Raw genomic sequence first — 27,689 nt, forward strand, 5'->3', positions numbered from 1 at the left:
CCCCCCCCCCCCCCCCGTCCGCCCCGCCCCCACTGCGGTTCATTCCCAGGCCGGCGGCTCAGCGAGGCAGCAGCGCCACCTGGCGGTGAGCAGCGCCGTGCCGCCTGCATCCCCGTAACGCCGACCTGCAGCGCTGCTGCTGCTCTGCCGGCACGGACGCAGCCCAAAATCCCACCCTGCACCAACTCTGCTCCGCTGGCACACGTGCAGCCCGCAATACAGCATCACAGCATCACAGCATCACAGCATGACAGAACTGTAGGGGTTGGAAGGGAGCTGCAGAGCTCATGGAGTCCAACCCCCTGCCCAAGCAGTTCTATAGCAGGTTGCACAGGTCGGCATCCAGGCAGGTCTTGAATACCTGCAGAGCAGGAGACCCCACAGCCCCCCTGGCAGCCTGTTCCAGCGCTGCGTCACCTCACCATAAAGAAGTCCTTGCACACATTGGTGCAGAACTTCCTCTGCTGCAGCTTGTGGCCGTTTCCCCTCGTCCTGCCTCCATGCACCATTGAACAGAGCCTGGCCTCACCACTCTGCCCCCCACACCTCAGGTATTCATAACCCTGCATCAGGTCCCCTCTCAGTCTTCTTTTCTCAAGGCTGAACAGACCCAGTTCACTCAGCCTTTCCTCATAGCAGAGATGCTCCAGGCTCCTCCCCATCTTGGTGGCCCTCCGCTGGACTCTTCCCAAGAGATCCCTGTCTGTTTTGTGCTGGGCAGCCCAGAACTGGACGCAGTGCTCCAGGTGAGGCCTCACCAGGGCAGAGCAGAGGGGGAGGATCACCTCCCTCGACCTGCTGGCCACGCTCTTTGCAATGCACCCCAGGATGCCATTGGCCCTCTTGGCCACCAGGGCACACTGCTGGCTCATGGCAACCTGTCGTCCACCAGGACACCCAGGTCCCTCTGTGCAGAGCTCCCCTCCAGCAGCTCATCCCCCATCCTGTACCGCTGCATGCCATTATTCCTCCCCAGATGCAAGATTCCACACTTGCTTTTGTTGAACCTCATCCGGTTTCTTGCTGCCCAGCTCTCCAGCCTGTCCAGCTCTCGCTGAATGGCAGCACGGCCTTCAGCCAATCCTCCCAGCTTCGTATCATCAGCAAACTTGCTGAGGGTGGCCGCCATCCCCTCATCAAGGTCACTGATGAAGATGCTGAACAAGGACCCAGCACCGACCCCTGGGGGACAACACTGCTCACAGGCCTCCAACCAGACTCTGCACCGTCAATGACGACCCTCTGTGCTCTGCCACTCAGCCAGTTCTCAACCCCATCCACTGCTCTCCCCCCCCCATCCACTGCTCTCCCCCCCCATCCACTGCTTCCCCCCCCATCCACTGCTCTCCCCCCATCCACTGCTCTCCCCCCATCCACTGCTCTCCCCCCATCCACTGCTCCCCCCATCCACTGCTCCCTCCCCATCCACTGCTCCCCCCCCATCCACTGCTCCCCCCCATCCACTGCTCTCCCCCCATCCACTGCTCTCCCCCCATCCACCCAACATGTGACAACATCACAGAAGGCCACCAGGTTGGTCAAGCACGACCACCCCCTGGTGAACCCGTGCTGACTGCTCCTGATAACCCCCTTTTCTCCCAGTTGCCTGCAGATGACATCCAGCACCAGCTGTTCCATCACCTTTCCATGGACGGAGGTGAAGCTGGCCTATAATTGCCTGGATCTTCCTTCTTGCCCTTTTTGAACACCGCAGTGACTCTGGCTGTCCTCCACTCTTCACGCACCCATAATCCCACCCTGCACCAACGCTGCTCCGCTGGCACAGACACAGCCCCCATCCCACCCCTCCCCCCAATTCTCCCCCCTCAGCTCACCTTGGCTACGAACTGCTTGTCCTTCTGATCCAGGTTGGCGGTCGGGGCCACGTAGTCCCTCCAGATCCTCAGCTTTCGTTCCTTGGCGAACCTGGAGGGAGAAAATTCACCCCTGGAGACCTCAGAGGGGATGGAGGCACCGCAGAAACCGCGCACAACTTGCTCCCTATCCACCCTACCCTAAACCTGCTCCCTTCCCACCCCCCTTTCTGCCCTCTTTACTCCCCTCTCACCCCTTCTTCCCCTCCCTTCCCACCTCTCCTTGCCCACCTCCCACCCCCCCTTGCCCTGAGCTCCCCCCCCTCACCTCTCGGCCGCACGCAGCTTCTCAGCTCCGCGGGTGTAGACGGCGATGGACCAATCCACGCAGCGGGCAAAGCCCTCCCTCAGCAGCAGCTCAGTGATGTTGCCGTTCTGCAGAGGAGGGAGCACGGCTCAGTGCCTCCCGTGTCCCCAAACAGCCCCAACGCAGCCCGCAGAGCTCACCCCAAAAGGGGCTCCTCAGTGGGACCCTGCAGTCCCACGGCCATCAGAGCAGCGCACGCAGCTCGCGGGCCGCACCGGGATCACTCCAGGCCGAGAGTCGGCCAATAGTTGGCCAACGGTTGGACAACAGGTTGCCCTGGATGCCAAGATGGCCAATGGTGTCCAACAGATGACCAAAAGTTGACCAGGAGCCAGCAGGGTGACGTGGTGGTCAAGAAGGCCAACGGCGTCCTGGTTGACCAACAGTTGGCCAATGGCTGACCAACAGTTGATCTGAAGCCAGCAGTGTGCCCTGGTGGCCGAGAAGGCCAATGGTGTCCTGGTTGACCAACAGTTGGCCAAAAGTTGACCAGGAGCCAGCAGTGTGGCCTACAGGCCAAGAAGGACAACGGCGTCCTGGTGGACCAACAGTTGGCCATGAACCAGTAGTGTGCCCTGGTGCCAAGAAGCTAATGGTGTCCTGATTGACCAACAGTTGACCAACAGTTGGCCATGAACCAGTAGTGTGACCTGGTGGTCAAGAAGGCCAAGGGTGTCCTGGTTGACCAACAGTTGGCCAACAGTTGGCCTTGAACCAGTAGTGTGCCCTGGTGGCCAAGAAGCTAATGGTGTCCTGGTTGACCAACAGTTGACCAACAGTTGGCCATGAGCCTTAAGTCTGCCCTGGTGGCAACAAAGGCCAACGGTGTCCTGGCAGAGCAACAGCTGGCCAAAAGTTGACCAGGAGCCAGCAGTGTGACCTGGAGACTAAAAAGGCCAATGGTGTCCTGGTTGACCAACAGTTGGCCAATGGTTGACCAACAGTTGATCTGAAGCCAGCAGTGTGACTTGGTGGCCAAGAAGGACAACAGTGTCCTGGTTGACCAACAGTTGGCCAACAGTTGACCAGGAGCCAGCAGTGTGGCCTACAGGCCAAGAAGGACAACGGTGTCCTGGTGGACCAACAGTTGGCCAAAAGTTGACCAGGAGACAGAAGTGTGCCCTACAGGCCAAGAAGGACAATGGTGTCCTGGTTGACCAACAGTTGGCCATGAACCAGTAGTGTGCCCTGGTGCCAAGAAGCTAATGGTGTCCTGATTGACCAACAGTTGACCAACAGTTGGCCATGAACCAGTAGTGTGACCTGGTGGTCAAGAAGGCCAAGGGTGTCCTGGTTGACCAACAGTTGGCCAATGGTTGACCAACAGTTGATCTGAAGCCAGCAGCGTGCCCTTGTGGCCAAGAAGGCCAATGGTGTCCTGGTTGACCAACAGTTGGCCAACAGTTGACCAGGAGCCAGCAGTGCGCCCTACAGGCCAAGAAGGACAACAGTGTCCTGGTTGACCAACAGTTGACCATGAACCAGAAGTGTGACCTGGTGGTCAAGGCCAACGGTGTCCTGGTTGACCAACAGTGGGCCAATGGTTGACCAACAGTTGATCTGAAGCCAGCAGTGTGACTTGGTGGCCAAGAAGGCCAATGGTGTCCTGGTTGACCAACAGTTGGCCAAAAGTTGACCAGGAGCCAGCAGTGTGACTTGGAGACCAAGAAGGCCAATGGTGTCCTGGTTGACCAACCGTTGACCAACAGTTGACTGATGGTTGACCAGGAGCCAGCAGTGTGACCTGGAGACCAAGAAGGCCAACAGTGCCCTGCTTGACCAAGAGTTGATGAACAGTTGACCATGAACCAGCAGTGCGTTCTGGTGGCCAAGAAAGCCAACGGGACCCCAGGTTGCATTGCAAAAAGCTGCTTAAAAGGAGCCTTGTGGAGGACCTGGGTGTCCTGGTGGCCAACAGTTCACCAACGGTTGACCGCGCATTGATCACGAGCCAACGGCGCGGCCTGATGCTCTGGGAACTGCTTTCTGGGGTCATTGGATGGGGGATCTCTAGAAGTCCCTTCCAACACCTACAGCTTTGGGATCCCAAGATGCTGCACCCTCTCAACCAGCTCCAGCACCTCCATCAGGGGTCTCCATATTTCAGGGACCCCTGTGGGGCACCTCAGACCTCAAGGATCCTCCTGGACCTCGGTGACCTTCCTGGGGCATCCCACATCTCAGGGACCCTTCCTGGGGTACCACGGACTGCAAGGACAGACCAACAGCCCCTACGGGTTCCCCATCCCACCCCCATTACACCCCTCCCTCCAGCCCCACTTGCCGGGTGCAGGATGGTGCCCAGGATGTTCTGGTTGTGGCAGCTCTCCAGCACGATCTGCACGTCCCTCTGCAGCAGCCGCGACTCCGTGAAGAATTTGGCTTCAGCTGCAAATGGCTCAGGGACCTCCGTGGCATCGGCCTCCCGTTTGAACGTGGGGCACTGTGATTTGATGGGGGAGGAGGGGGGACGGGATACTGTTATAAGGGCACGGAGGGGTGCCCAAAAACCTCAGCCGGGGGTGGGGAAAGTTGCCCCCCACACACAGGGATGCCATCGTGGCGCAAAGGCATTGGGACAGGAGCTCAGCCAAGCCCAGCAGTGGGGATGCGCTGGGAGGCTCTGAAGGGGTCGGGTCTGGTCCTCGTTCAGGAGAACAGGTTGAGAATGGATGGGAAGGGGGAGGAGAAAGGCTGCCTGCTCCACACTGGAATCGTTTCCAAGACGTCCCTGCAGCAGTGGGGCTGTGGGGAGGACAAGGCGTCTCCGCAGGCACTCCTGGTGGTCTCAATCCCCACTGCATTCCCAGGAAAAGTGAGCCCAGGTAGGGATGCTCCACCCCTCAAGAGCCCCCACACACGGGCCAGCAGCTGCCATGGACTCTCATAGGGCAGTCGGGATCTCTGGGACCCACCTGGGATACCTCAGGGACCCCTCATAGGGCACCCTGCATCTTGGTGACCCTCCTGGGGGCACCCCGCATTTCAGGGACACGTGGGGGGCAACCCCAGATCTCTGGGACCCTCCTGGGGGCACCCTAGACCTCAGGGATCCTCTTGGAGAGGCCTGGACCCTGGTGTCCCTCGTGGAATGCCCCATATTTCAGGGAACCATGTGGGGCACCCCACATCTTCAAGATGCTTCCTGGGTCACCTCAGACCTCAGGGAATCCTCAAAGGGCATCCTGCATCTTGGTGACCCTCTGGGGGGCACCCCACATTTCAGAGACCCGTGGGGGGCACCCCAGATCTCTGGGACCCTCAAGGATCCTCTTGGAGAGGCCTGGACCCTGGCGACCCTCCTGGAGTGTCCCACATTTCAGGGAACCATGTGGGGCACCCCACATCTTCAAGATGCTTCCTGGGTCACCTCAGACCTCAGGGAATCCTCAAAGGGCATCCTGCATCTTGGTGACCCTCTGGGGGGCACCCCACATTTCAGGGACCCGTGTGAGGCACCCCAAATCTCTGGGACCCTCAAGGATCCTCTTGGAGAGGCCTGGACCCTGGCGACCCACCTGGAGTGTTCCACATTTCAGGCAACCATGTGGGGCACCTCACATCTTGAAGACGCTTCCTGGGTCACCTCAGACCTCAGGGACCTCTCATAGGGCATCCTGCATCTTGGTGAGCCTCCTGGGGGCACCCCGCATTTCAGGGACCCGTGTGGGGCACCCCAGATCTCTGGGACCCTTCCTGGGGCACCCTGGACTGCACAGACCCTCATGATGCATTGGGAGCCCTCCTGGAGCACCCCACATTTCAGGGACCCATGTGGGACACTCAACATCTTGGGGACGCTTCCCGGGGCACCCCAAAACTCAGGGACCCCTCGTAAGGCATCCTGCATCTCGGTGACCCTACTGGGGCACCCCACATCTCAGGGACCCTTCCTGGGGTACCATGGCCTGCACAGACATCTGCGGGACATCCCGCATTTCGGGGACCCTCCTGGGACACCCCACATTTCAGGGACCCCTGTGGGGCACCTCCAGACATCAGGGACCCTTCTGGGGAACCCTGGACCTTGGTGACCCTCCTGGGGCATCCCATATCTTAAGGACCCTTCCTGGGGTACCATGAACTTCACGGACACTTGTGGGACATCCCGGGATACCCTACATTTCAGGGACCCGTGTGGGGCACCCCAGATTTTAGGGACCCATATGGGACACCCCACATTTTGAAAAGCCTTCCTGGGGCACCCCAGACTGCAGTGACCCTTGGGGGGCATCCCATATCTCAGAGACCCTCCTAATGCACCACAGATCTCTGGGACACTCCTGCGGCAACCCAAGCACTCTCAAGGGGGCACCCACACCTCAAGGACCCCCTCGTGGGGCACCTTGTATCTGGGGGACCATCCTAGGCTGCCCCACATCTTGGTGACCCTCCTGGGGGCACCCTGCATTTCAGGGACCCGTGTGAGGCACCCCAAATCTCTGGGACCCTCAGGGATCCTCTTGGAGAGGCCTGGACCCTGGTGTCCCTGCTGGAGTCTCCCACATTTCAGGGACCCATGTGGGGCACCCCACATCTTCCAGATGCTTCCTGGGTCACCTCAGACCTCAGGGACCCCTCATAGGGCATCCTGAATCTTGGTGACCCTGTGGGGGGCACCCTGCATTTCAGGGACCCGTGGGGGGCACCCCAGATCTCTGGGACCCTCCTGGGGCAGCCCAGACCTCAGAGATCCTGGAAACCCTTCTGGAGCACCCCACCATTTTAGGGATCCACGTGAGACATTCACAATCTTGGGGATGCTTCCTGGACCCATGGGGGGTCCAGTTATATCCTGGATCTTGGGCAGCAGGATGGTGGTACCCAGAAACCCCGAATCACCCACATTCCTGCAGCGACATCCCCTCGCATCAGACCCAAAAGCACAGAGATGGGAGGAAGGAAACCCATTCCACGGGGCACCCCAGACCTTAGGGACCTGTTTGAGGCACCCCAAACATTAGGGACCTGTTTGAGGCATCCCAGACCTCAGGGACGTGTTTGGGGCAGCCCAGACCTTAGGGACCTGATTGAGGCACCCCAGACCTCAGGGACCTGTTTGAGGCACCCAGACCTTAGGGACCTGTTTGGGGCACCCCACACCTCAGGGACCTGATTGAGGCAACCCAGACCTTAGGGACCTGTTTGAGGCACCCCAGATCTCAGGGACCTGTTTGAGGCACCCACACCTTAGGGACCTGTTTGTGGCACCCCAAACATTAGGGACCTGTTTGAGGCACCCCAGACCTCAGGGACCTGTTTGAGGTACCCAGACCTTAGGGACCTGTTTGAAGCACCCCAGACCTTAGGGACCTGTTTGAGGCACCCCAGACCTCAGGGCCCTGTTTGAGGCACCCCAGACCTGAGGGAAGGGACCCCCCTGCCCAACACACCAACAGCCAAACCTCACCTTGATCCCCGACAGCATGACCGTGACCAGGTAGTAATCCGGCAGCAGGAGGGCTCTGACCACGCTGCCATCCCTCACGTGCTCAATGATGGCTGCAGAGTGAGAGCACAGATCCATGCTGGTGCCACGGTGAGGGGGGTGCAGAGCCAGGCCCACCTCCCCCCCCCTACAACCCCATGGCCCCGAGCAGGGCAATCCCAGCAGCGTTGCATGCAACCTGCAGGTCGCCAACACGCAGCGCCGCGCTGCCCTCCGGCTCACCCACCGTTGACAGGCTTCTGGTGCATGGAATCCACAAAGTGACGTGGGTTCTCGATGGTGTATTTGAGGTCACGGATGGTGTGTGAGCCCGTGCCTTCGCTCCACATGCCTTTCTTGGCACTCTTGGCTTGCTCCTCCAGCTCTGCCAGCCGGCTCTGCTCGGAGCTGCAGGGAAGCGGACAGAGCGGCTCAGCGCCAAGCAGGACGCCGCCGGAGCATCCGTTGCTCAAGGTGCTTTTCCGGATGCTGCAGCAACCAGAGCTCCAGGTGAGGGATGGGTGATGCTGCCAGCAGCAACGTGCCGCGCATCAGAGCCCGGTGGGCACACAGGGGGAATCTCCAGCAACCAAAAATCCACCTCCACGCGAGCACCGCCGCCCTCTGCACGGCGCCTGCCGTGCGCCGCAGATGGGAAGAGGTGACAGCAGGGAGCGAAGGGAAGGGTGACAGCAGGGGCAGCAGCGGGTTGGCAGCAGGGATCCCAGCCAAGGATGATGCTCAGGGCTGCCTGGGAGCATGGTGAGGTCTGGGGAACCAGGAGGCAGCAGGCTGGCAGCCCGGGGAGCAAGGCTGCGGTGAAGCGGAGCGCTGCCAAGCGCTGTTACGCTCCATTAAACAAAACCTCGGGATATTTCTGCTCTCAGATTTCTTCAGCTCCGCTGAAGAGGGCAAAGCTGCAAGCTGAGGAACACTGGCTCCAGACGGGCCTGGTGTTAAATACGTGGGGAGCAGCAGCACACGTGGGGCTCAGTCAGCACCTCCAGGCAGCCCGCAGCCCTCCCCTGCCTGCACAGAGCCCTCCTGGAGCTGCTGGTAATTAACACGTCCTTGCAATTAGGAGAGCAAACGCAGAGCAGCAGGTTGCTACAGGCAATGTTTAATTGCAGGGTGCTGAGTTCCATGGGGATGCGTTACAGTGCTGGTGTTTATGGACCCAGGGGGGGTTGGCATGTCCTGCACCCCCAGCACGGGGCAATGGGGGGTGGGGATGGAGCAGCCGAGCACTGCTATCACTGTGGGATGGTGTAGAGTGAGCACAGAGCTGGGGAATGGTTGGGGGGGTTGGGAGGGACCCTCTGGATCACAAATGGTAAGGCAGGGTTGGAAGGGACCTCGCGGATCACTGGAACGTAGAATGGTTGGGTTGGGTTGGAAGGGACATCGCAGAGCTCAGAACCACAGAATGGTGGGGTTGGAAGGGACCTTATGGGACACAGAGCCACAGAGTGGTTGGGTTGAGTTGGAAGGGACATTACAGAGCTGAGAATCATAGAATGGATGGGTTGGGAGGGACCTTATGGGACACAGAGCCACAGAGTGGTTGGGTTGGGATGTAAGGGACATTACAGAGCTGAGAATCACGGAATGGTTGGGTTGGGAGGGACCTTATGGATCATAGGGATATAGAATGGCTGGGTTGGAACATTATAAAGCTCAGAATCACAGAATGGTCGGGTTGGAAGGGTCCTTATGGGACACAGAGCCACAGAGTGGTTGGATTGAGTTGGAAGAAGCATTACAGAGCTGAGAATCATGGAATGGATGGGTTGGGAGGGACCTTACAGAGCTTAGAACCATAGAATGGTTGGGCTGGAAGGGACCTTATGGGACACAGAGCCACAGAGTGGTTGGGTTGAGTTGCAAGGGACATTACAGAGCTGAGAATCATGGAATGGTTGGGTTGCAAAGGACCTTATAGATCATAGGATGGCTGGGTTGGGTTGGAAGGAGCATTATAAAGCTCAGACCACAGAATGGTCGGGTTGGAAGGGTCCTTATGGGACACAGAGCCACAGAGTTGTTGGGTTGAGTTGGAAGAAGCATTACAGAGCTGAGAATCATAGAATGGTTGGGTTGGAAAGGACCTTATAGATCATAGGGATATCGAATGGCTGGGTTGGAACATTATAAAGCTCAGAACTACAGAGTGGTCGGGTTGGAAGGGACCTTACGGGACACAGACCCACAGAATGGTTGGGTTGCGTTGTAAGGGACATTACAGAGCTGAGAATCGTAGAATGGTTGGGTTGGGAGGGACATTATAGATCATAGGGATATAGAATGGCTGGGTTGGGTTGGGTTGGGAGGAACATTATAAAGCTCAGAACCACAGAATGGTTGTGTTGGAAGGGACCTTATGGATCACAGAGCCATAGAATGCTTAGGGTTGGGTTGGAAGGGACATTATAGAGCTTAGCAACACAGAATGGTTGGGTTGCAAAGGACCTTATAGATCATAGGGATATAGAATGGCTGGGTTGGGTTGGAAGGAACATTATAAAGCTCAGAACCACAGAATGGTTGTGTTGGAAGAGACCTTATGTAACACAGAGCCACAGAGTGGTTGGGTTGGGATGGAAGGGACTTTATAGAACTTAGAAGCATAGAATGGTTGGGTTGGAAGAGACCTTGTGGAGCACAGAGCCACAGAATGGTGGGGTTGAGTTGGAAGGGATCTTACAGAGCTTAGAACCACAGCACGGTTGGGCTAGAAGGGACCTTATGGGACACAGAGCCATAGAGTGGTTGGGTTGGGTTGGAAGGAACATTATAAAGCTCAGAACCACAGAATGGTTGTGTTGGGAGGGACCTTATGGATCACAGAGCCATAGAATGCTTAGGGTTGGGTTGGAAGAGACATTATAGAGCTTAGCAACACAGAATGGCTGGGCTAGAAGGGACCTTATGGGACATAGAGCCATAGAGTGGTTGGGTGGGGATGGAAGGGACTTTATAGAACTTAGAATCATAGAATGGTTGGGTTGGAAGAGACCTTGTGGAGCACAGAGCCACAGAGTGGTTGGGTTGAGTTGGAAGAAGCATTACAGAGCTGAGAATCATAGAATGGTTGGGATGGAAAGGATCTTACAGAGCTTAGAACCACAGAATGGTTGGGTTGGAAGGGACCTTATGGGACACAGAGCCATAGAGTGGTTGGGTTGGGATGGAAGGGACTTTATAGAACTTAGAATCATAGAATGGTTGGGTTGGAAGAGACCTTACAGAGCACAGAGACGTGGAATGGTTGGGTTGAGTTGGAAGAAACACCGGTTGCTGTAGCATGACTGGGTTGGAAAGGACCTTGTAGAATACAGAGACATGGAATGGCTGGGTTGGAAAGGACCTTGTAGAATACAGAGACATGGAATGGTTGGGTTGGAAAGGACCTTGTAGAATACAGAGACATGGAATGGCTGGGTTGGAAAGGACCTTGTAGAGCACAGAGACATGGAATGGTTGGGTTGGAAAGGACCTTGTAGAGCACAGAGACATGGAATGGCTGGGTTGGAAAGGACCTTGTAGAACACAGAGACATGGAATGGTTGGGTTGGAAAGGACCTTGTAGAGCACAGAGACATAGAATGGTTGGGTTGGAAAGGACCTTGTAGAACACAGAGACATGGAATGGTTGGGTTGGAAAGGACCTTGTAGAGCACAGAGACATGGAATGGCTGGGTTGGAAAGGACCTTGTAGAATACAGAGACATGGAATGGCTGGGTTGGAAAGGACCTTGGAGAGCACAGAGACATGGAATGGTTGGGTTGGAAAGGACCTTGTAGAATACAGAGACATAGAATGGCTGGGTTGGAAAGGACCTTGTAGAGCACAGAGACATGGAATGGCTGGGTTGGAAAGGACCTTGTAGAGCACAGAGACATGGAATGGCTGGGTTGGAAAGGACCTTGTAGAACACAGAGACATGGAATGGTTGGGTTGGAAAGGACCTTGTAGAGCACAGAGACATGGAATGGCTGGGTTGGAAAGGACCTTGTAGAGCACAGAGACATGGAATGGTTGGGTTGGAAAGGACCTTGTAGAGCACAGAGACATGGAATGGCTGGGTTGGAAAGGACCTTGTAGAACACAGAGACATGGAATGGCTGGGTTGGAAAGGACCTTGTAGAGCACAGAGACATAGAATGGCTGGGTTGGAAAGGACCTTGTAGAGCACAGAGACATGGAATGGCTGGGTTGGAAAGGACCTTGTAGAGCACTGAACTATGGAACCCCACCATGGTTTGTGTTGCCAAGGGACCCCCCCTTACCTCTCCCCCACCATGGGCTTGGTGCCCCCCACAACCTCAGGCTGCCCAGAACCCAACCCACGGCCTCAGGCACCTCCACGGACGGGGTACCCACAGCCCCCCCCCATCACCAAGCTGGGGTTCATACATACTTGTTGGCGCGGATCCCCTCCCGGCGCGATGCCAGCCCCTCTGCCACCAGCGACTCGGCGATGTTCTCACCACTCGTGTCTGCAAGGAGAGGAGAGGAGAGCAGTCAGCATGCAAGGAAAGATGCATTTCATCCCTGGAACGCATCCACGAATGGGTTGACCACGAGGAGATGAAGTGTGTGAGCGCAGTCCAGACTCTGCACCCACTGCTATGGAGCACCTGCCCCCCTCAGCATGGCAATTTCAGCAGCAGGGGGGTGGGTACCTGCGTGACACCACCCCAGTGCCCCACGGGGAGCACCCTGTCCCTCCCTATAAGCTTAGAGACAACAAAACGGGCCGTGCAGACCCTCCAGGCCCACTCCACAGAGCCTGACAGCTGTGCTATCCCCAAACACGACCCCACAGCCACGCAGGACGAGGGGAAAGCTCTGACCCTCCTCCCCCAGAGCCGACGGGTGTCGTGGGGATGCTCTGCCCCCTTACAAAGGCTGGAGCAGAAGGCTCCCCCCATTGATCTCAGGGGTGCACCCGTCAGTGGGATGAGCCCCAGCACGGCGCATTGCTTCCATAGGAACGCATCCCACAGCATCCCAGCACCGCGGGGCTCTCCGTGTTCCAGGCAATGGGAAACTTCCCTCAGCTCCTCGGGGGTCCTCTAAGCGGGTTTGGGGGATCCCCAAAGCACAACAACAGCCTTCCTTGGCAAAAAAAACACCAGGGTTTTGTGGTGCTGGGGAGGGGGGCCATGCGGGGAGCGGGGGAGGAGCGTGGTGAAGCTGCTGCAGCACTTTCGCGTTAATTGCACTCCCAACCCTGACAAACTTCATCAGGAAGCATTTTCTGCTTCGTTTCTCCCCGCAGCGCCGTGACAGGCTGGGATGGAACAATGAGGATGACACCTACACAGAAAACCTTGTACGTGGCAGACGAGGAGGCTGCAAAGGCTGCGAGGAGACCGATGGAGCAGCAAAACCCTTTCCAAAATGCATTCCCACCCCCAGCGATGCTGTGGGGCAGCTCAGCACCACCTGAACCGCTGAGCAGGACCAGCAAGCTCTGCCCACCCCTGCCCTCCTGCATTTTCCACACCCAAGTGCTCACACCTCAGCGTTGCCCAGAGAGAAATCTGCTCACCCAGTCCTGTGCTTGGAAGCACCGTGGATGTATGGGGTTGGGGCTGGATGGCCTTTATGGTCACTTCCAACCCAACTGCTCTATGGCTCTGTGATCTGTAAGGTCCCTTCCAACCCAACTGACCAATTCTATGGCTCTGGGATCTGCAAGGACCCTTCCAACCCAACTGACCAATTCTATGGCTCTGTGATCTGCAAGGATCCTTCCAACCCAACAACTCTATAGCTCTGTGATCTGTAAGGACCCTTCCAATCCAAATGACCAATTCTATGGCTCTGTGATCTGCCCGGATCCTTCCAACCCAACCACTGTATGGCTCTGTGATCTGCAAGGATCCTTCCAACCCAACAACTCTATAGCTCTGTGATCTGTAAGGACCCTTCCAAACCAAATGACCAATTCTGTGGCTCTGTGATCTGTAAGGACCCTTCCAACCCAACTGAACCACTCTATGGCTCTGGGATCTGCAAGGACCTTTCCAACCCAACCACTCTATGGCTCTGTGGTCTGTAAGGACCCTTCCAACCCAACCGCTCTTGTGATCTGTAAGGACCCTTCCAACCCAACTGACCAATTCTATGGCTCTGTGATCTGTAAGGACCCTTCCAACCCAACTGACCAATTCTATGGCTCTGTGATCTGCAAGGATCTTTCCAACCCAAATGACCACTCTATGGCTCTGTGATCTGCAAGGACCCTTCCAACCCAACCACACTTGTGATCTGTAAGGTCCCTTCCAACCCAACCGCTCTGTGATCTGTAAGGTCCCTTCCAATCCAACCACTCTTGTGATCTGTAAGGACCCTTCCAACCCAACTGACCAATTCTATGGCTCTGTGATCTGTAAGGACCCTTCCAACCCAACTGACCAATTCTATGGCTCTGTGATCTGCAAGGATCTTTCCAACCCAAATGACCACTCTATGGCTCTGTGATCTGCAAGGACCCTTCCAACCCAACCACACTTGTGATCTGTAAGGTCCCTTCCAACCCAACCGCTCTGTGATCTGTAAGGTCCCTTCCAATCCAACCACTCTTGTGATCTGTAAGGACCCTTCCAACCCAACTGACCAATTCTATGGCTCTGGGATCTATAAGGTCCCTTCCAACCCAATTGACCAATTCTATGGCTCTGTGATCTGCAAGGACCTTTCCAACCCAACCACTCTTGTGATCTGTAAGGTCTCTACCAACCCAACTGACCAATTCTGTGGCTCTGGGATCTGTAAGGATCCTTCCAACCCAAATGACCAATTCTGTGGCTCTGTGATCTGCATGGACCCTTCCAACCCAACCACTCTTGTGATCTGTAAGGACCCTTCCAACCCAACCACTGTATGGGTCTGTGATCTGCAAGGATCTTTCCAACCCAACCACCGTATGGCTCTGTGATCTGTAAGGACCCTTCCAACCCAATCACACTTGTGATCTGTAAGGTCCCTTCCAACCCAACTGACCAATTCTATGGCTCTGGGATCTGCAAGAACCCTTCAAACCCAACCACTCCTGTGATCTGTAAGGATCCTTCCAACCCAACGACTGTATAGCTCTGTGATCTGTAAGGACTTTTCCAACCCAACCGCTCTTGTGATCTGTAAGGTCCCTTCCAATCCAACCACTCCTGTGATCTGTAAAGACCCTTCCAACCCAACTGACCAGTTCTATGGCTCTGGGATCTATAAGGTCCCTTCCAACCCAACTGAGTAATTCTATGGCTCTGGGATCTGTAAGGACCTTTCCAACCCAACCACTCTTGTGATCTGTAAGGTCTCTACCAACCCAACTGACCAATTCTGTGGCTCTGGGATCTGCAAGGACCCTTCCAACCCAACTGACCAATTCTATGACTCTGTGATCTGCAAGGACCCTTCCAGCTCAACTGACCAATTCTATGGCTCTGTGATCTGCAAGGACCCTTCCAACCCAACCACCCCACAGCTCTACGATCTATGAGGTCCCTTCCAAACCAAACCCTCCATGGCTCTGGGATCCACACAGTTCCTTCTAACCCAACCCAACCCACAATCTGGCTCTGCAATAACGTCCCTTCCAATGCAACCACTCCATGCATCTCTGATCTACAAGATCCCTTCCAACCCAATCCGACCGTTCTACGGCTCGATGATCAATAAGATCCCTTCCAACCCAATCACTGCTTGGTTCTGTGATCCATGAGGCCCCTTCCAATCCAACCCAACCACTCTGTGGCTCTGCAATCCACAAGGCACCTTACAAACCAACCGCTCTACAGCTCTGGGATCTATGAATCTGGGATCTATGAATCTGGGATCTATGAATCTGGGATCTATCCTTTCCAACCCAACCATTCTGTGACTATGACCTATGAGGACCTTTCCAACCCGATCCAACCCATGCTCTGGTTCTGTAATCCAGAATCTCCCTTCCTGTGCAACCCAAACACTCTATGGCTCCATGACTAATAGGATCCCTTCCAACCCAACCATTCTATGGATCTGTGATCTACAAGATCCTTTCCAATCCAATCTAGCCATTCCATGACCAATAAGATCCCTTCAAACCCAACCGCTATATGGCTCTGCAATCCATAAAGTCCCTTCCAAACCTACAACTCTGTGGCTGTGATCTACAAGGTCCCTTCCAACCCAAACCAACCCATCCTCTGGCTCTGTAATCCATAACCTCTTCCAATGCAACTCCATCATTCTACGGCTCCACGGCTGATAAAATCCCTTCCAACCCAAACATTTGGTGGCTCTGCAATCCGTAACGCCCCTTCCAACCCAACCGCTCTAAGGATCTATGATCTACAAGATCCCTTCCAACCCAACCCAACCACTCTACAGCTCTGCAATCCATACAGTCCCTTCTAACCCAACCACTCTATGGTTCTGCCATCCTTGAGGTCCCTCCCAACCCAAACCAACCCATGCTCTGGCTCTGCAATCCCTAAGGTCCCTCCCAACCCAATCCAACCATGCTACGGCTCTGTGATCAATAAGATCCCTTCCAACCCAACCATTTGGTGGTTCTGTAATCCATCCAGTCCCTTCCACCCCAACCACTCTATTGCTCTGTGATCCATGAGGTCCCTTCCAATCCAACCCAATCGCTCTGTGGCTCTGCAATCCACCAGGCCTCTTACAAACCAACCACTCTGCAGCTCTGGGGTCTGTGAAGTCTTTTCCAACCCAACCACTGGATGACTCTATGATCTACGAGATCCCTTCCAACCCAATCCAAACATTCCATGGCTCTCTGATCAATAAGATCCCTTCCAACCCAACCACTGCATGGCTCCATGATCTACAAGGTCCCTTTCAACCCAACCCAACCCAACCACTCCACAGCTCTGCAATCCACAGTCCCTTCTAATCCAACCACTCTATGGCTCCGTGATCAATAAGATCCTTTCCAATCCAACCATTTGCTGGCTTTGTGATCCATGAGGTCCCTTCCAACCCAATCCAACCATTCTACGGCTCCGTGATCAATAAGATCCTTTCCAATCCAACCATTTGCTGGCTTTGTGATCCATAAGGACCCCTCCAACCCAACCCAACCCAACCCAACCACTCTATGGCTCCATGATCTATGAGGTCCCTTCCAATGCAACCCGTGCTCTGCCTCTGCAATCCATAAGGTCCATCTATAAGATCCCTTCTGACCCAACCCAACTATTTTAAGTCTCTATGATCTGTAAGGTCCCTTCCAATCCAAGCCATGCCTCAATCCCACGCCCCAACCCAACCATTCTGTGACCCCACACCCCCAGGGGAGCGCTGCACCAACGTGCAGAGAGACACACAGCTCTGGTGAGAGTCAGGATCAAACCCAAAGCAAACGCTGGGGTTAAACGCACCGAAAAGGTGAGGAGGAGGAACCCCAAATGCAGATCCACGCATCCCGCCGCACGCTCACCTCTGCCCAGGTACACCATGCCATATTCCCTGCCCTGGGGGGTCTTGTACTCCACAGTGAAGCACACCTCCTTCCCAATGAGCTTCTTCCGCAGGAATTCACGGGCCGGGAAACCCCAGGGCTGGAAGGAAAGCAGAAGGTTGTCATTTGGCAGCTCTGGGGTGAAAGTATGGGGCTGCCACGTCCCCATCCTGTCCCCAAGGCTCCATCCTGACCTTACATCCACCCTATCCTCACATTCCCATGCCCTCATTCCTCCACCCCATCGCCACATCTCCACACCATCCCCACGTCCCCATCCCACCCTACATCCCCACATCCACATCCCATGCCCATGTACCCACGGCTCCATCCTGACCCTGCATCCCACCCTATCTTCACATCCCCATGTCCCCATTCCTCCACCCTGACCCTGCATCCCACCCCACCCCCACATCTCCATATCATCCCCACATCCCCATCCCATCCCCACATCCCCACCCCATCCCCACATCCCTAGCCCTACATCCTGACCCCTCATCCCAACCCATCCCCATGTCCCCATTCCCACAACCCCATGTCCCCATCCTGACCCGCCATCCCATCCTATCCCCACATCCCCATCCCATGTCCACACCCCCATGGCTCCATCCTGACCCTGAATCTCACCCTGCATCCCCACATCCCCATCCTATTCCCATGTCCCCATCCCACCCTGCATCCCCACATCCCCATCCCCATCCCATTCCCACGTCCCCATGTCTCCATCCTGACCCTCCATCCCACCCTATCCCCACATCCCCATCACCATCCCATGCCCATGTCTCCATCCTGACCCCGCATACCACCCTGCATCCCCACATCCCCATCCCATGCCCATGTCCCCATGGCTCCATCCTGACCCTCCATCCCACCCCATCCCCACATCCCCATCCCCATCCCATTCCCACGTCCCCATGCTGACCCTACATCCGACCCCATCCCCACATCCCCATCCCATGCCCATGTCCCCATGGCTCCATCCTGACCCTCCATCCCACCCCATACCCATACCCATACCCCCACCCCACAGCCCCACTTCCCATCCCCATGTCCTCATTTCCCATCCCCACGTCCCCATATCCCCATTCCAACCCCATGTCCCCATCCCTCCAACCTGACCCTGCATCCCACCCTGCAGCTCCACATCCCATTTCCCTACCCCACATCCCCACATCTCCATTTTCAGTCCCCACATCCCCAGGTCCCCACCCCACATTCCCATTTCCCATCCCCACATCCCCATTTCCCGTCCCACATCCCCATATCCGCATTTCCCATCCTCACGTCCCCATTTCCCATCCCCATTTCCCCACCTCACATCCCCAAATCCCATCCCCACATCCCCATATCCGCATTTCCCATCCCCACGTCCCCATTTCCCATCCCCATTTCCCCACCTCACATCCCCAAATCCCATCCCCACATCCCCATTTCCCTACCCCACATCCCCATTTCCCATCCCTACATCCCCAAATTCCCACCCTACATTCCCATATCCCCAAATCCCCACCCCATATCCCCATTTCCCATCCCCACATCCCCAAGTCCCCATTTGCCATCCCCACATCCCCATTTCCCATCCCCATTTCCCCACCCCATATCCCCTAGTCCCCAAGTCCCCACCCCACGGCCCCACATCCTCACATCCCCATTTCCCATCCTCACACCCCCACATCCCCCATTTCCCCACCCCACATCCCCCATTTCCCCATTTCCCCACCCCACATCCCCACATCCCCATTTCCCCACCCCACATCCCCACATCCCCATTTCCCCACCCCACATCCCCCCATCCCCATTTCCCCACCCCACATCCCCCCATCCACATTTCCCCACCTCACATCCCCCCCATCCCCATTTCCCCACCCCACATCCCCCATTTCCCCATTCCCCCACCCCACATTCCCCTCTCCGGAGCCTGGAGCAGCGCCGGGACAAAACTGAGCTTCGCTCCACCTCACTTAGGTGGGTGGAGAGAAAGTGGGTCCAGAGGAGAGAACATGACGTGCTAATAAACAATTAGCAAAAAAAATTTGACAGGAATAATGTCTCCAAAGAGTGACATTTAACGGCTCAGAAGACAAACTCCCCAGGGAGAGCAATTAACTGCGCGCTCCTCGCCACCCCCGGGGCTGGGAGGATGGGTGGCCCCAAGCTCAGCTCTGCCGTCCCAAAAGGCTGCTCCCAAATCCGCTGTGACAAGCTGGGGCCACGGGAAGCACCCCAAAAAAGCAGCACTGCTCTTTTCCCAAGCTTGCACCCCCAAAAAAGCAATCCCCAAAAAGACATTGCGCCCCCAAGGTCCCCAAGGGGGCAACCCCAAGGTCACTGGGCATCCAAAGTTCCCCTAAAGGCACCGTGTCCCGCAGTGGGGTCCCTCCTGAAGGCACTGCGTGCCCAGGGTCTCCAGGGTCCCCCAATGGGAGTCCCCAAGGTCCCCAGGAAGGGGACTACAATGTCCCTGGGGAGACACCACATCCCCAGCATTGCCAAGGGACACCACGGTCCCCAGCCCAGCTCTCCAAAGTCCCCCCAAAAGCCACCACATCCCCATGGGGTGCCCAGGGTCTCCAGAGTCCCCCACTGGGGGTCCCCAGGGTCTCCAAAAAGGCACTGGGACCCCAAGGTCCCCTGGGGAGACACCACATCCCCAAGGTCCCCCTAAGGCACCAGGTCCCAAGGGTCCCCACTGCCCCATAATGGTGTCCCCAAGGAGGCACTGGGACCCCAAGTTCCCCTGGGGAGACCCCATAATCCCAGAGAGACACCACAGTCCAGCCCAGCTCTCCAAAGTCCCCAAGAAGCCACCACATCCCCATGGGGTGCCCAGGGTCCCCCACTCGGGGTCCCCAGGGTCTCCAAAAAGGCACTGGGACCCCAAGGTCCCCTGGGGAGACACCACATCCCCAACATTCCCAGAGGGACACCACGCTCCCTCCCAGCTCTCCAAAGTCCTCCAGAAACAACCACATCCCCAAGGTCTCCAGGGCTTCCAAGGTACCCCAGTGGGCGTCCCCAAGGTCCCCAAAAAGGCACTGGGACCCCAAGGTCCCCAGAGGAGACACCATAATACCAGAGAGACACCACAGTCCAGCCCAGCTCTCCAAAGTTCCCCAGAAGCCACCACATCCCCAGGGTCCCCGGGGTCTCCAGGGTCCCCTACTGGGGGTCCCAGGGTCTCCAAAAAGGCACTGGGACCCCAAGGTCCCCTGGGAAGACACCACATCCCCAACATTCCCACGCGACACCATGGTCCCCAGCCCAGCTCTCCAAAGTCCCCCAGAAACAACCACATCCCCAAGGTCCCCAGGACCTCCAAGGTTCCCCACTAGGAGTCCCCAGGGTTCCCAAGGTCCCCAAAAAGGCACTGGGACCCCAACATCCACTGGGAAGACACCACATCCCCAACATTCCCAGAGGGACACCATGCTCCCTCCCAGCTCTCCAAAGTCCTCCAGAAACAACCACATCCCCAAGGTCCCCAGGGCTTCCAAGGTACCCCAGTGGGCGTCCCCAAGGTCCCCAAAAAGGCACTGGGACCCCAAGGGCCCCTCGGGAGACACCATAATCCCAGAGAGACACCACAGTCCCTCCCAGCTCTCCAAAGTCCCCCAGAAACAACCACATCCCCAAGGTCCCCATGGTCTCCAGGGTCACCCACTGGGGGTACCCAGGGTCTCCAAAAAGGCACTGGGACCCCAAGGTCCACTGGGGAGACACCACATCCCCAACATTCCCAGAGGGACACCATGGTCCCCAGCCCCGCTCTCCAAAGTCCCCCAGAAACAACCACATCCCCAAGGTCCCCAGGGCTTCCAAGGTACCCCAGTGGGAGTCCCCAAGGTCCCCAAAAAGGCACTGGGACCCCAAGGTCTCCGGGGGAGACCCCATAATCCCAGAGAGACACCACAGTCCCTCCCAGCTCTCCAAAGTCCCCCAGAAACAACCACATCCCCATGATTCCCCGAAGGCACCAGGTCCCCAGAGTTCCCCAGTGAAGTCCCCAGGGTCCCCACTGCCTCGTACTGGGGTCCCCAGGGTCCCCAAAGGATCCAAGGAAGCATTGTGACCCCAAGGTCCCCTGGGGAGACACCACATCCCCAGCATTCCCAAGGGACACCACGGTCCCCAGCCCAGCTCTCCAAAGTCCCCCAGAAGCCACCACATCCCCAAGGTCCCCAGGATCCCCCACTGGGGGTCCCTAGGGTCTCCATAAAGGCACTCCTTCCCCCCCTACCCCCCCAACTCCTCAGAAGGGACACCGAGCACAGAAACACCGGCAGTGGAACTCACCTCATCCGGGGTATCCCTGGCATCGGGCTGCCCAGCGGCGGCGCGGCGTGCCAGGCTGCCTGCACGGATGTTGCTGAGGTTGATCTGACGTTCGGGGGGGGGTCCTCCACGGGGCTGCCCCCGGACGATGATGGCACAGCCCGAGAGCACCTGCAAGGGACAGCGGCCCTAAGCTTGGAGCAAGCTGCAAGCACCTGCAGCAACACCCTCTCCTCTCCTCTCCTCTCCTCCCCTCCCCTCTCCTCCCCTCTCCTCTCCTTCCCTTCCCTCTCCTCTCCTCTCCTTCCCTTCCCTTCCCTCTCCTCTCCCCTCCCCTCCTCTCCCCTGCTTCCCTTTCCCCTCTCCTCTCCTCTCCCCTCCCCTCCCCTCCTCTCATCTCCTTCCCTTCCCTTTCTCCTCTCCTTCCCTTTCCCCTCTTCTCTCCTCTCCTCTCCTCTCCTTTCCTCTCCTCTCCTCTCATCCCCTCCCCTCTCCTCTCTTCTCCTCCCCTTCCCTTTCTCCTTTCCTCTCCTCTCCTTCCCTTTCTCCTCTCCTCTCCTCTCCTCTCCTCTCCCCCCATTCTCCTCTCCTCTCCTTCCCTTCCCCTTCTCCTCTCCTCTCCTTCCCTTCCCTTTCTCCTCTCCTTTCCTCTCCTCTCCTTCCCTTTCTCATCTCCTCTCCTCTCCTCCCCTTCCCTTTCTCCTCTCCTTTCCTCTCCTCTCCTTCCCTTCCCTTTCTGCTCTCCTTTCCTCTCCTCTCCTCCCCTTCCCTTTCTCCTCTCCTCTCCTCTCCTCTCCCCTCCTCTCCCTTCCTCTCCTCTCATCTCCCCTCCTCTCGTCTCCTTCCCTTCCCTTTCTTCTCTCCTTTCCTCTCCTTCCCGTCCCTTTCTCCTCTCCTTCCCTTTCCCCTCTCCTCTCGTCTCCCCTCCTCTCCTTCCCTTCCCTTTCTCCTCTCCTTCCCTTTCCCCTCTCCTCTCGTCTCCCCTCCTCTCCTTCCCTTCCCTTTCTCCTCTCCTTTCCTCTCCTCCCCTTCCCTTTCTCCTCTCCTCTCCTCCCCTTCCCTTTCTCCTCTCCTCTCCTCTCCTTCCCTTCCCTTTCTGCTCTCCTCTCCTCTCCTCCCCTTCCCTTTCTCCTCTCCTCTCCTCCCCTTCCCTTTCTCCTCTCCTCTCCTCTCCCCTCCTCTCCTCTCCTCTCCCTTCCTCTCCTCTCATCTCCCCTCCTCTCGTCTCCTTCCCTTTCCTTTCTTCTCTCCTTTCCTCTCCTTCCCTTCCCTTTCTCCTCTCCTTCCCTTTCCCCTCTCCTCTCGTCTCCCCTCCTCTCCTTCCCTTCCCTTTCTCCTCTCCTCTCCTCTCCTCTCCTCTCCTCTCCTCTCCTTCCCTTCCCTTTCTCCTCTCCTCTCCTCTCCTCTCCTCTCCTCTCCTCTCCTCTCCTCTCCTCTCCTCTCCTTTCCCCCCATTCTCCTCTCCTCTCCTCTCATCCCCTCCCCTCTCCCCCCCCTTCCCTTCACCCCCTATCCCTCCCTCCCTCCCTTTCCCCATCCAGCCCTGCGGCACGTGGGGCGATGCCCACGCATTGGGCCTGGGGAGCGGGGCTCCATTCTTGCACTTCCAGCCCCCCACCTCCCACTGCAAACCCCCCCAGAGCACAGAATGGAGAAGACCCCCCCCCCAAATGCCAAGGGGGGACCCCAGACCCACACAGAGCCCATGGGGTCGTCCCCCGCCCACAGCGGGGTCCCATCGCCCCACGCACCCAGTGGGACACAACGCCTGCAGCCCAGGGCACTGCAGAGCTCAGTCCTTAAGGACTCCAAGGATTCCTCGCTGTTAATTAACCTCAGTCTTTAATTTATAAAGCAGCGGAGTCAGACGGGGAGGAGGCTGTTGGAGCCAATTAGCAACAGGAGCTCATTAGCAAAACCTTCCGGTGGCACTAAGGGACCCCAGGGAGCAGGAAAGACCCCAAAAGGACAGGGGGTGGAGAGGAGGGGACACGTGGTGGCCCCATAGCACAATGGTGGTGGCCCCATGGTTTGGGGTCACCACACATCCCCACGGCCATGGAGGACCCACGGCATGGGGTCACCGTCACCCCTGTGCCCATTCCCGTGCCTGTGTGTTGTAGGGCCACCAAGAGTCCCCACTTACGAAGCCACCAACCCCACAGGCCACCACATGTCCCCAGGCCATGGGGCCACCACCAACACGCCATGGGGCCACCGCACATCCCATAGGGCCCCCACAGGGCCCCCATAGATCCCTGCAGCCATGCAGGCATCAGCCCCGTGCCACAGGGCCACCACGTGTCCCCATGACCCCACGCCACGGGGCCACCACCCCCATGCCATAGGATGACCATACACTCTTTTTTGGGGCCGCCATGACCGTGTCCCCATGCTATGGGGCCACCACCACCAAGCCATGGGGCCACCACAAGTCCCCATGCCATGGGGACACCACTATCAAGCCGTGGAGACGCCATGCATCCCCATGCCACGGGGCCACCACCAGCATGGCACAGGGCCACTACATGTCCCCATGCCATGGGGCCACCACCAACATGCTATGGGGCCAACACGTGTCCCCACGCCATGGGATCACCACCAACATGCTATGGGGCCACCACATGTCCCCACGCCATGGGGCCACCACCAACACGCAATGGGGCCACCACATGTCCCCACGACATGGGGCCACCACCAACATGCTATGGGGCCACCACATGTCCCCATGCCATGGGGTCACCACCAACATGCTATGGGGCCACCACGCGTCCCCACGCCATGGGGCCACCACCAACATGCTATGGGGTCACCATATGTCCCAATGCCACAGTGCCACCACCATCGTCCTATAGGGCCACCATGCATCCCAGTGCCATGGGGCAACCACCACTGGGTCATAAGTCAACCATGCAACCCTATGCCATGAGACCAACACATGTCCCCATGCCATGGGGCCACCATGTGTCCCAGTGTCACGGGGCCACCACGCATCCCTGTGCCATGGGGCCACCACCAACATGGCATGGGGCCACCATGTGTCCCCATGCCACAATGCCACCACCATCATCCTATAGGGCCACCATGCATCCCAGAGCCATGGGGCAACCACCACTGTGTCATAAGTCAACCATGCAACCCCATGCCATCAGACCAACACGTGTCCCCATGCCATGGGGTCACCACATATCCCAGTGCCATGGTGCCACCTCCATTGTATCACATGGCAACCCCCGTGCCATGGGGCCATCACCAACATGGCACAGGGCCACCACGTGTCTCCATGCCATGGGGCCACCACCAACATGCTATGGGGTCACCACATGTCCCCATGCCACAGTGCCACCACCATCATCCTATAGGGCCACCATGCGTCCCAGTGCCATGGGGCAACCACCACTGGGTCATAAGTCAACCATGCAACCCCATACCATGAGACCAACACGTACCCCCATGCCATGTGTCCCAGTGTCACGGGGCCACCACCAACATGGCACAGGGCCACCTCATGTCCCCATGCCACTGTGCCACCACCATCATCCTATAGGGCCACCATGCATCCCAGTGCCATGGGGCAACCACCACTGGGTCATAAGTCAACCATGCAACCCCATGCCATCAGACCAACACATACCCCCATGCCATGGGGCCACCATGTGTCCCAGTGTCACAGGGCCACCACACATCCCAGTGCCATGGGGCAACCAACACTGTGTCATAAGTCAACCATGCAACCCCATGCCATCAGACCAACACGTGTCCCCATGCCATGGGGTCACCACATATCCCAGTGCCACAATGCCACCACCATTGTATCACATGGCAACCCCTGTGCATGGGGCCACCGTCAACATGGCACAGGGCCACCACGTGTCCCCATGCCACAGTGCCACCACCATTGTCCTATAGGGCCACCATGCGTCCCAGTGCCATGAGGCAACCACCACTGTGTCACAAGTCAACCATGCAACCCCATGCCATGGGGCCACCACCAACATGCCACAGGGCCACCACGTGTCTCCATGCCATGGGGCCACCACCATCATGTTATGGGGCCACCACCATCATGTTATGGGGCCACCATGTGTCCCCATGCCACAATGCCACCACCATCATCCTATAGGGCCACCATGCATCCCAGTGCCATGGGGCAACCACCACTGGGTCATAAGTCAACCATGCAACCCCATGCCATCAGACCAACACGTATCCCAATGTCATCAGGCCACCATGTGTCCCAGAGTCACGGTGCCACCACACATCCCTGTGCAATGGGGCCACCACCAACATGCTATGGGGCCACCACATGTCCCCACGCCATGGGGCCACCACCAACATGACACAAGACCACCACATGTCCCCATGCCACAATGCCACCACCATCATCCTATAGGGCCACCATGCATCCCAGAGCCATGGGGCAACCACCACTGGGCCATAAGTCAACCATGCAACCCCATGCCATCAGACCAACACGTGTCCCCATGCCACGGGGTCACCACATATCCCAGTGTCATGGAGCCACCATGTGTCCCAGTGTCATGGGGCCACCACGCATCCCTGTGCAATGGGGCCACCACCAACATGGCATGGGGCCACCACATGTCCCCACGCCATAGGGCCACCGCACATCGCTGTGCCATGGGGCCACCACCAACATGGCACAGGGCCACCACGTGTCTCCATGCCATGGGGCAACCACCATCATGTTATGGGGCCACCATGTGTACCCACGCCACAGTGCCACCACCACTGTCCTATAGGGCCACCATGCGTCCCACTGCCATGGGGCAACCACCACTGGGTCATAAGTCAACCATGCAACCCCATGCCATGAGACCAACACGTATCCCCATGCCATGGGGCAACCATGTGTCCCAGTGTCACGGGGCCACCACACATCCCTGTGACATGGGGCCACCACCAACATGCTATGGGGCCACCATGTGTCCCCATGCCACAATGCCACCACCATCATCCTATAGGGCTACCATGCATCCCAGAGCCATGGGGCAATCACCACTGGGTCATAAGTCAACCATGCAACCCCATGCCATCAGACCAACACGTGTCCCCATGCCATGGGGTCATCACATATCCCACTGCCACAATGCCACCACCATTGTATCACATGGCAACCCCCGTGCCATGGGGCCACCACCAACATGTTATGGGGCCACCACGTGTCCCCATGCCACAGTGCCACCACCATCGTCCTATAGGGCCACCATGCGTCCCACTGCCATGGGGCAACCACCACTGGGTCATAAGTCAACCATGCAACCCCATGCCATCAGACCAACACGTATCCCAATGTCATCAGGCCACCATGTGTCCCAGAGTCATGGTGCCACCACACATCCCTGTGCAATGGGGCCACCACCAACATGGCATGGGGCCACCATGTGTCCCCATGCCACAATGCCACCACCATCATCCTATAGGGCCACCATGCATCCCAGTGCCATGGGGCAACCACCACTCTGTCATAAGTCAACCATGCAACCCCATGCCATGAGACCAACACATACCCCCATGCCATGGGGCCACCATGTGTCCCAGTGTCACGGGGCCACCACACATCCCTGTGCCATGGGGCCACCACCAACATGCTATGGGGCCACCATGTGTCCCCATGCCACAGTGCCACCACCATCGTCCTATAGGGCCACCATGCGTCCCAGTGCCATGGGGCAACCACCAGTGTGTCATAAGTCAGCCATGCAACCCCATGCCATGAGACCACCACGTGTCCCCATCCCATGGGGCCACCGCATGCCCCAGTGTCACGGGGCCACCGCCACCGTGCCATAGGGCCGCCACGTGTCCCAGCGCTTTGGGACCACCACCCCCGTGTCGCAACACAGCCACGCAGCCCCACGCCACGAGCCCCCCACACGTGTCCCCATGCGGTCCGGTGGGCACGAAACCCCTCCGCTTGCCATAACCCCGGAACGCTGCCCTTTCCGGTGCTCGACCTGCCGTTCCCGGTTCGCAGTCCTTACCATCTTAACGATACCGCGTTGTACAGCGAGGGGCGGCGCGGAGCCGCCCTGCCCGGGGTTCGCCACCGAAGCCATAACGCGCACGGGGCCGAGCGGGGCCGGAGCGCGGAAGGGACAGCGGGGCGGGGCGGAGCGGAGGGCGGGAAAAGGGGGCGTGGTCAGCGCCGATCTCCCGCCCCTCCGCCTCGCCGTCGGCCAATGGGAGAGCGGATCCGCCGCTCGCCCCGCCCCTACTGGCTGTGCTGGGTGACGTCACGAGAAGCCCCTCCCCTTAGGCTGACGCCCCGCCCACTGGTGGAGGGCGGGACTTCCGGGGCACGCGGT

The 27,689-nt window shown here is 57.8% G+C and overlaps 1 protein-coding gene across 1 annotated transcript; it reads right to left on the reverse strand.

Moving 5' to 3' along the window:
* Positions 1–1,835: 1,835 nt before the first annotated feature.
* Positions 1,836–27,440, reverse strand: SND1 (staphylococcal nuclease and tudor domain containing 1; the record flags this gene model as incomplete). Its single annotated transcript, XM_079551195.1, has 9 exons — positions 1,836–1,926; positions 2,143–2,249; positions 4,466–4,624; positions 7,592–7,683; positions 7,857–8,017; positions 12,031–12,109; positions 17,068–17,188; positions 21,382–21,531; positions 27,366–27,440. Coding segments are annotated over 9 exons (1,035 nt in total), but the record flags the coding sequence as incomplete, so codon positions are not given.
* Between the last annotated feature and the right edge of the window lie 249 nt (positions 27,441–27,689).

The sequence above is a fragment of the Tetrao urogallus genome (assembly GCF_951394365.1).
Source record: "Tetrao urogallus genome assembly, contig: scaffold_137, whole genome shotgun sequence".
Classification (NCBI taxonomy): domain Eukaryota; kingdom Metazoa; phylum Chordata; class Aves; order Galliformes; family Phasianidae; genus Tetrao; species Tetrao urogallus.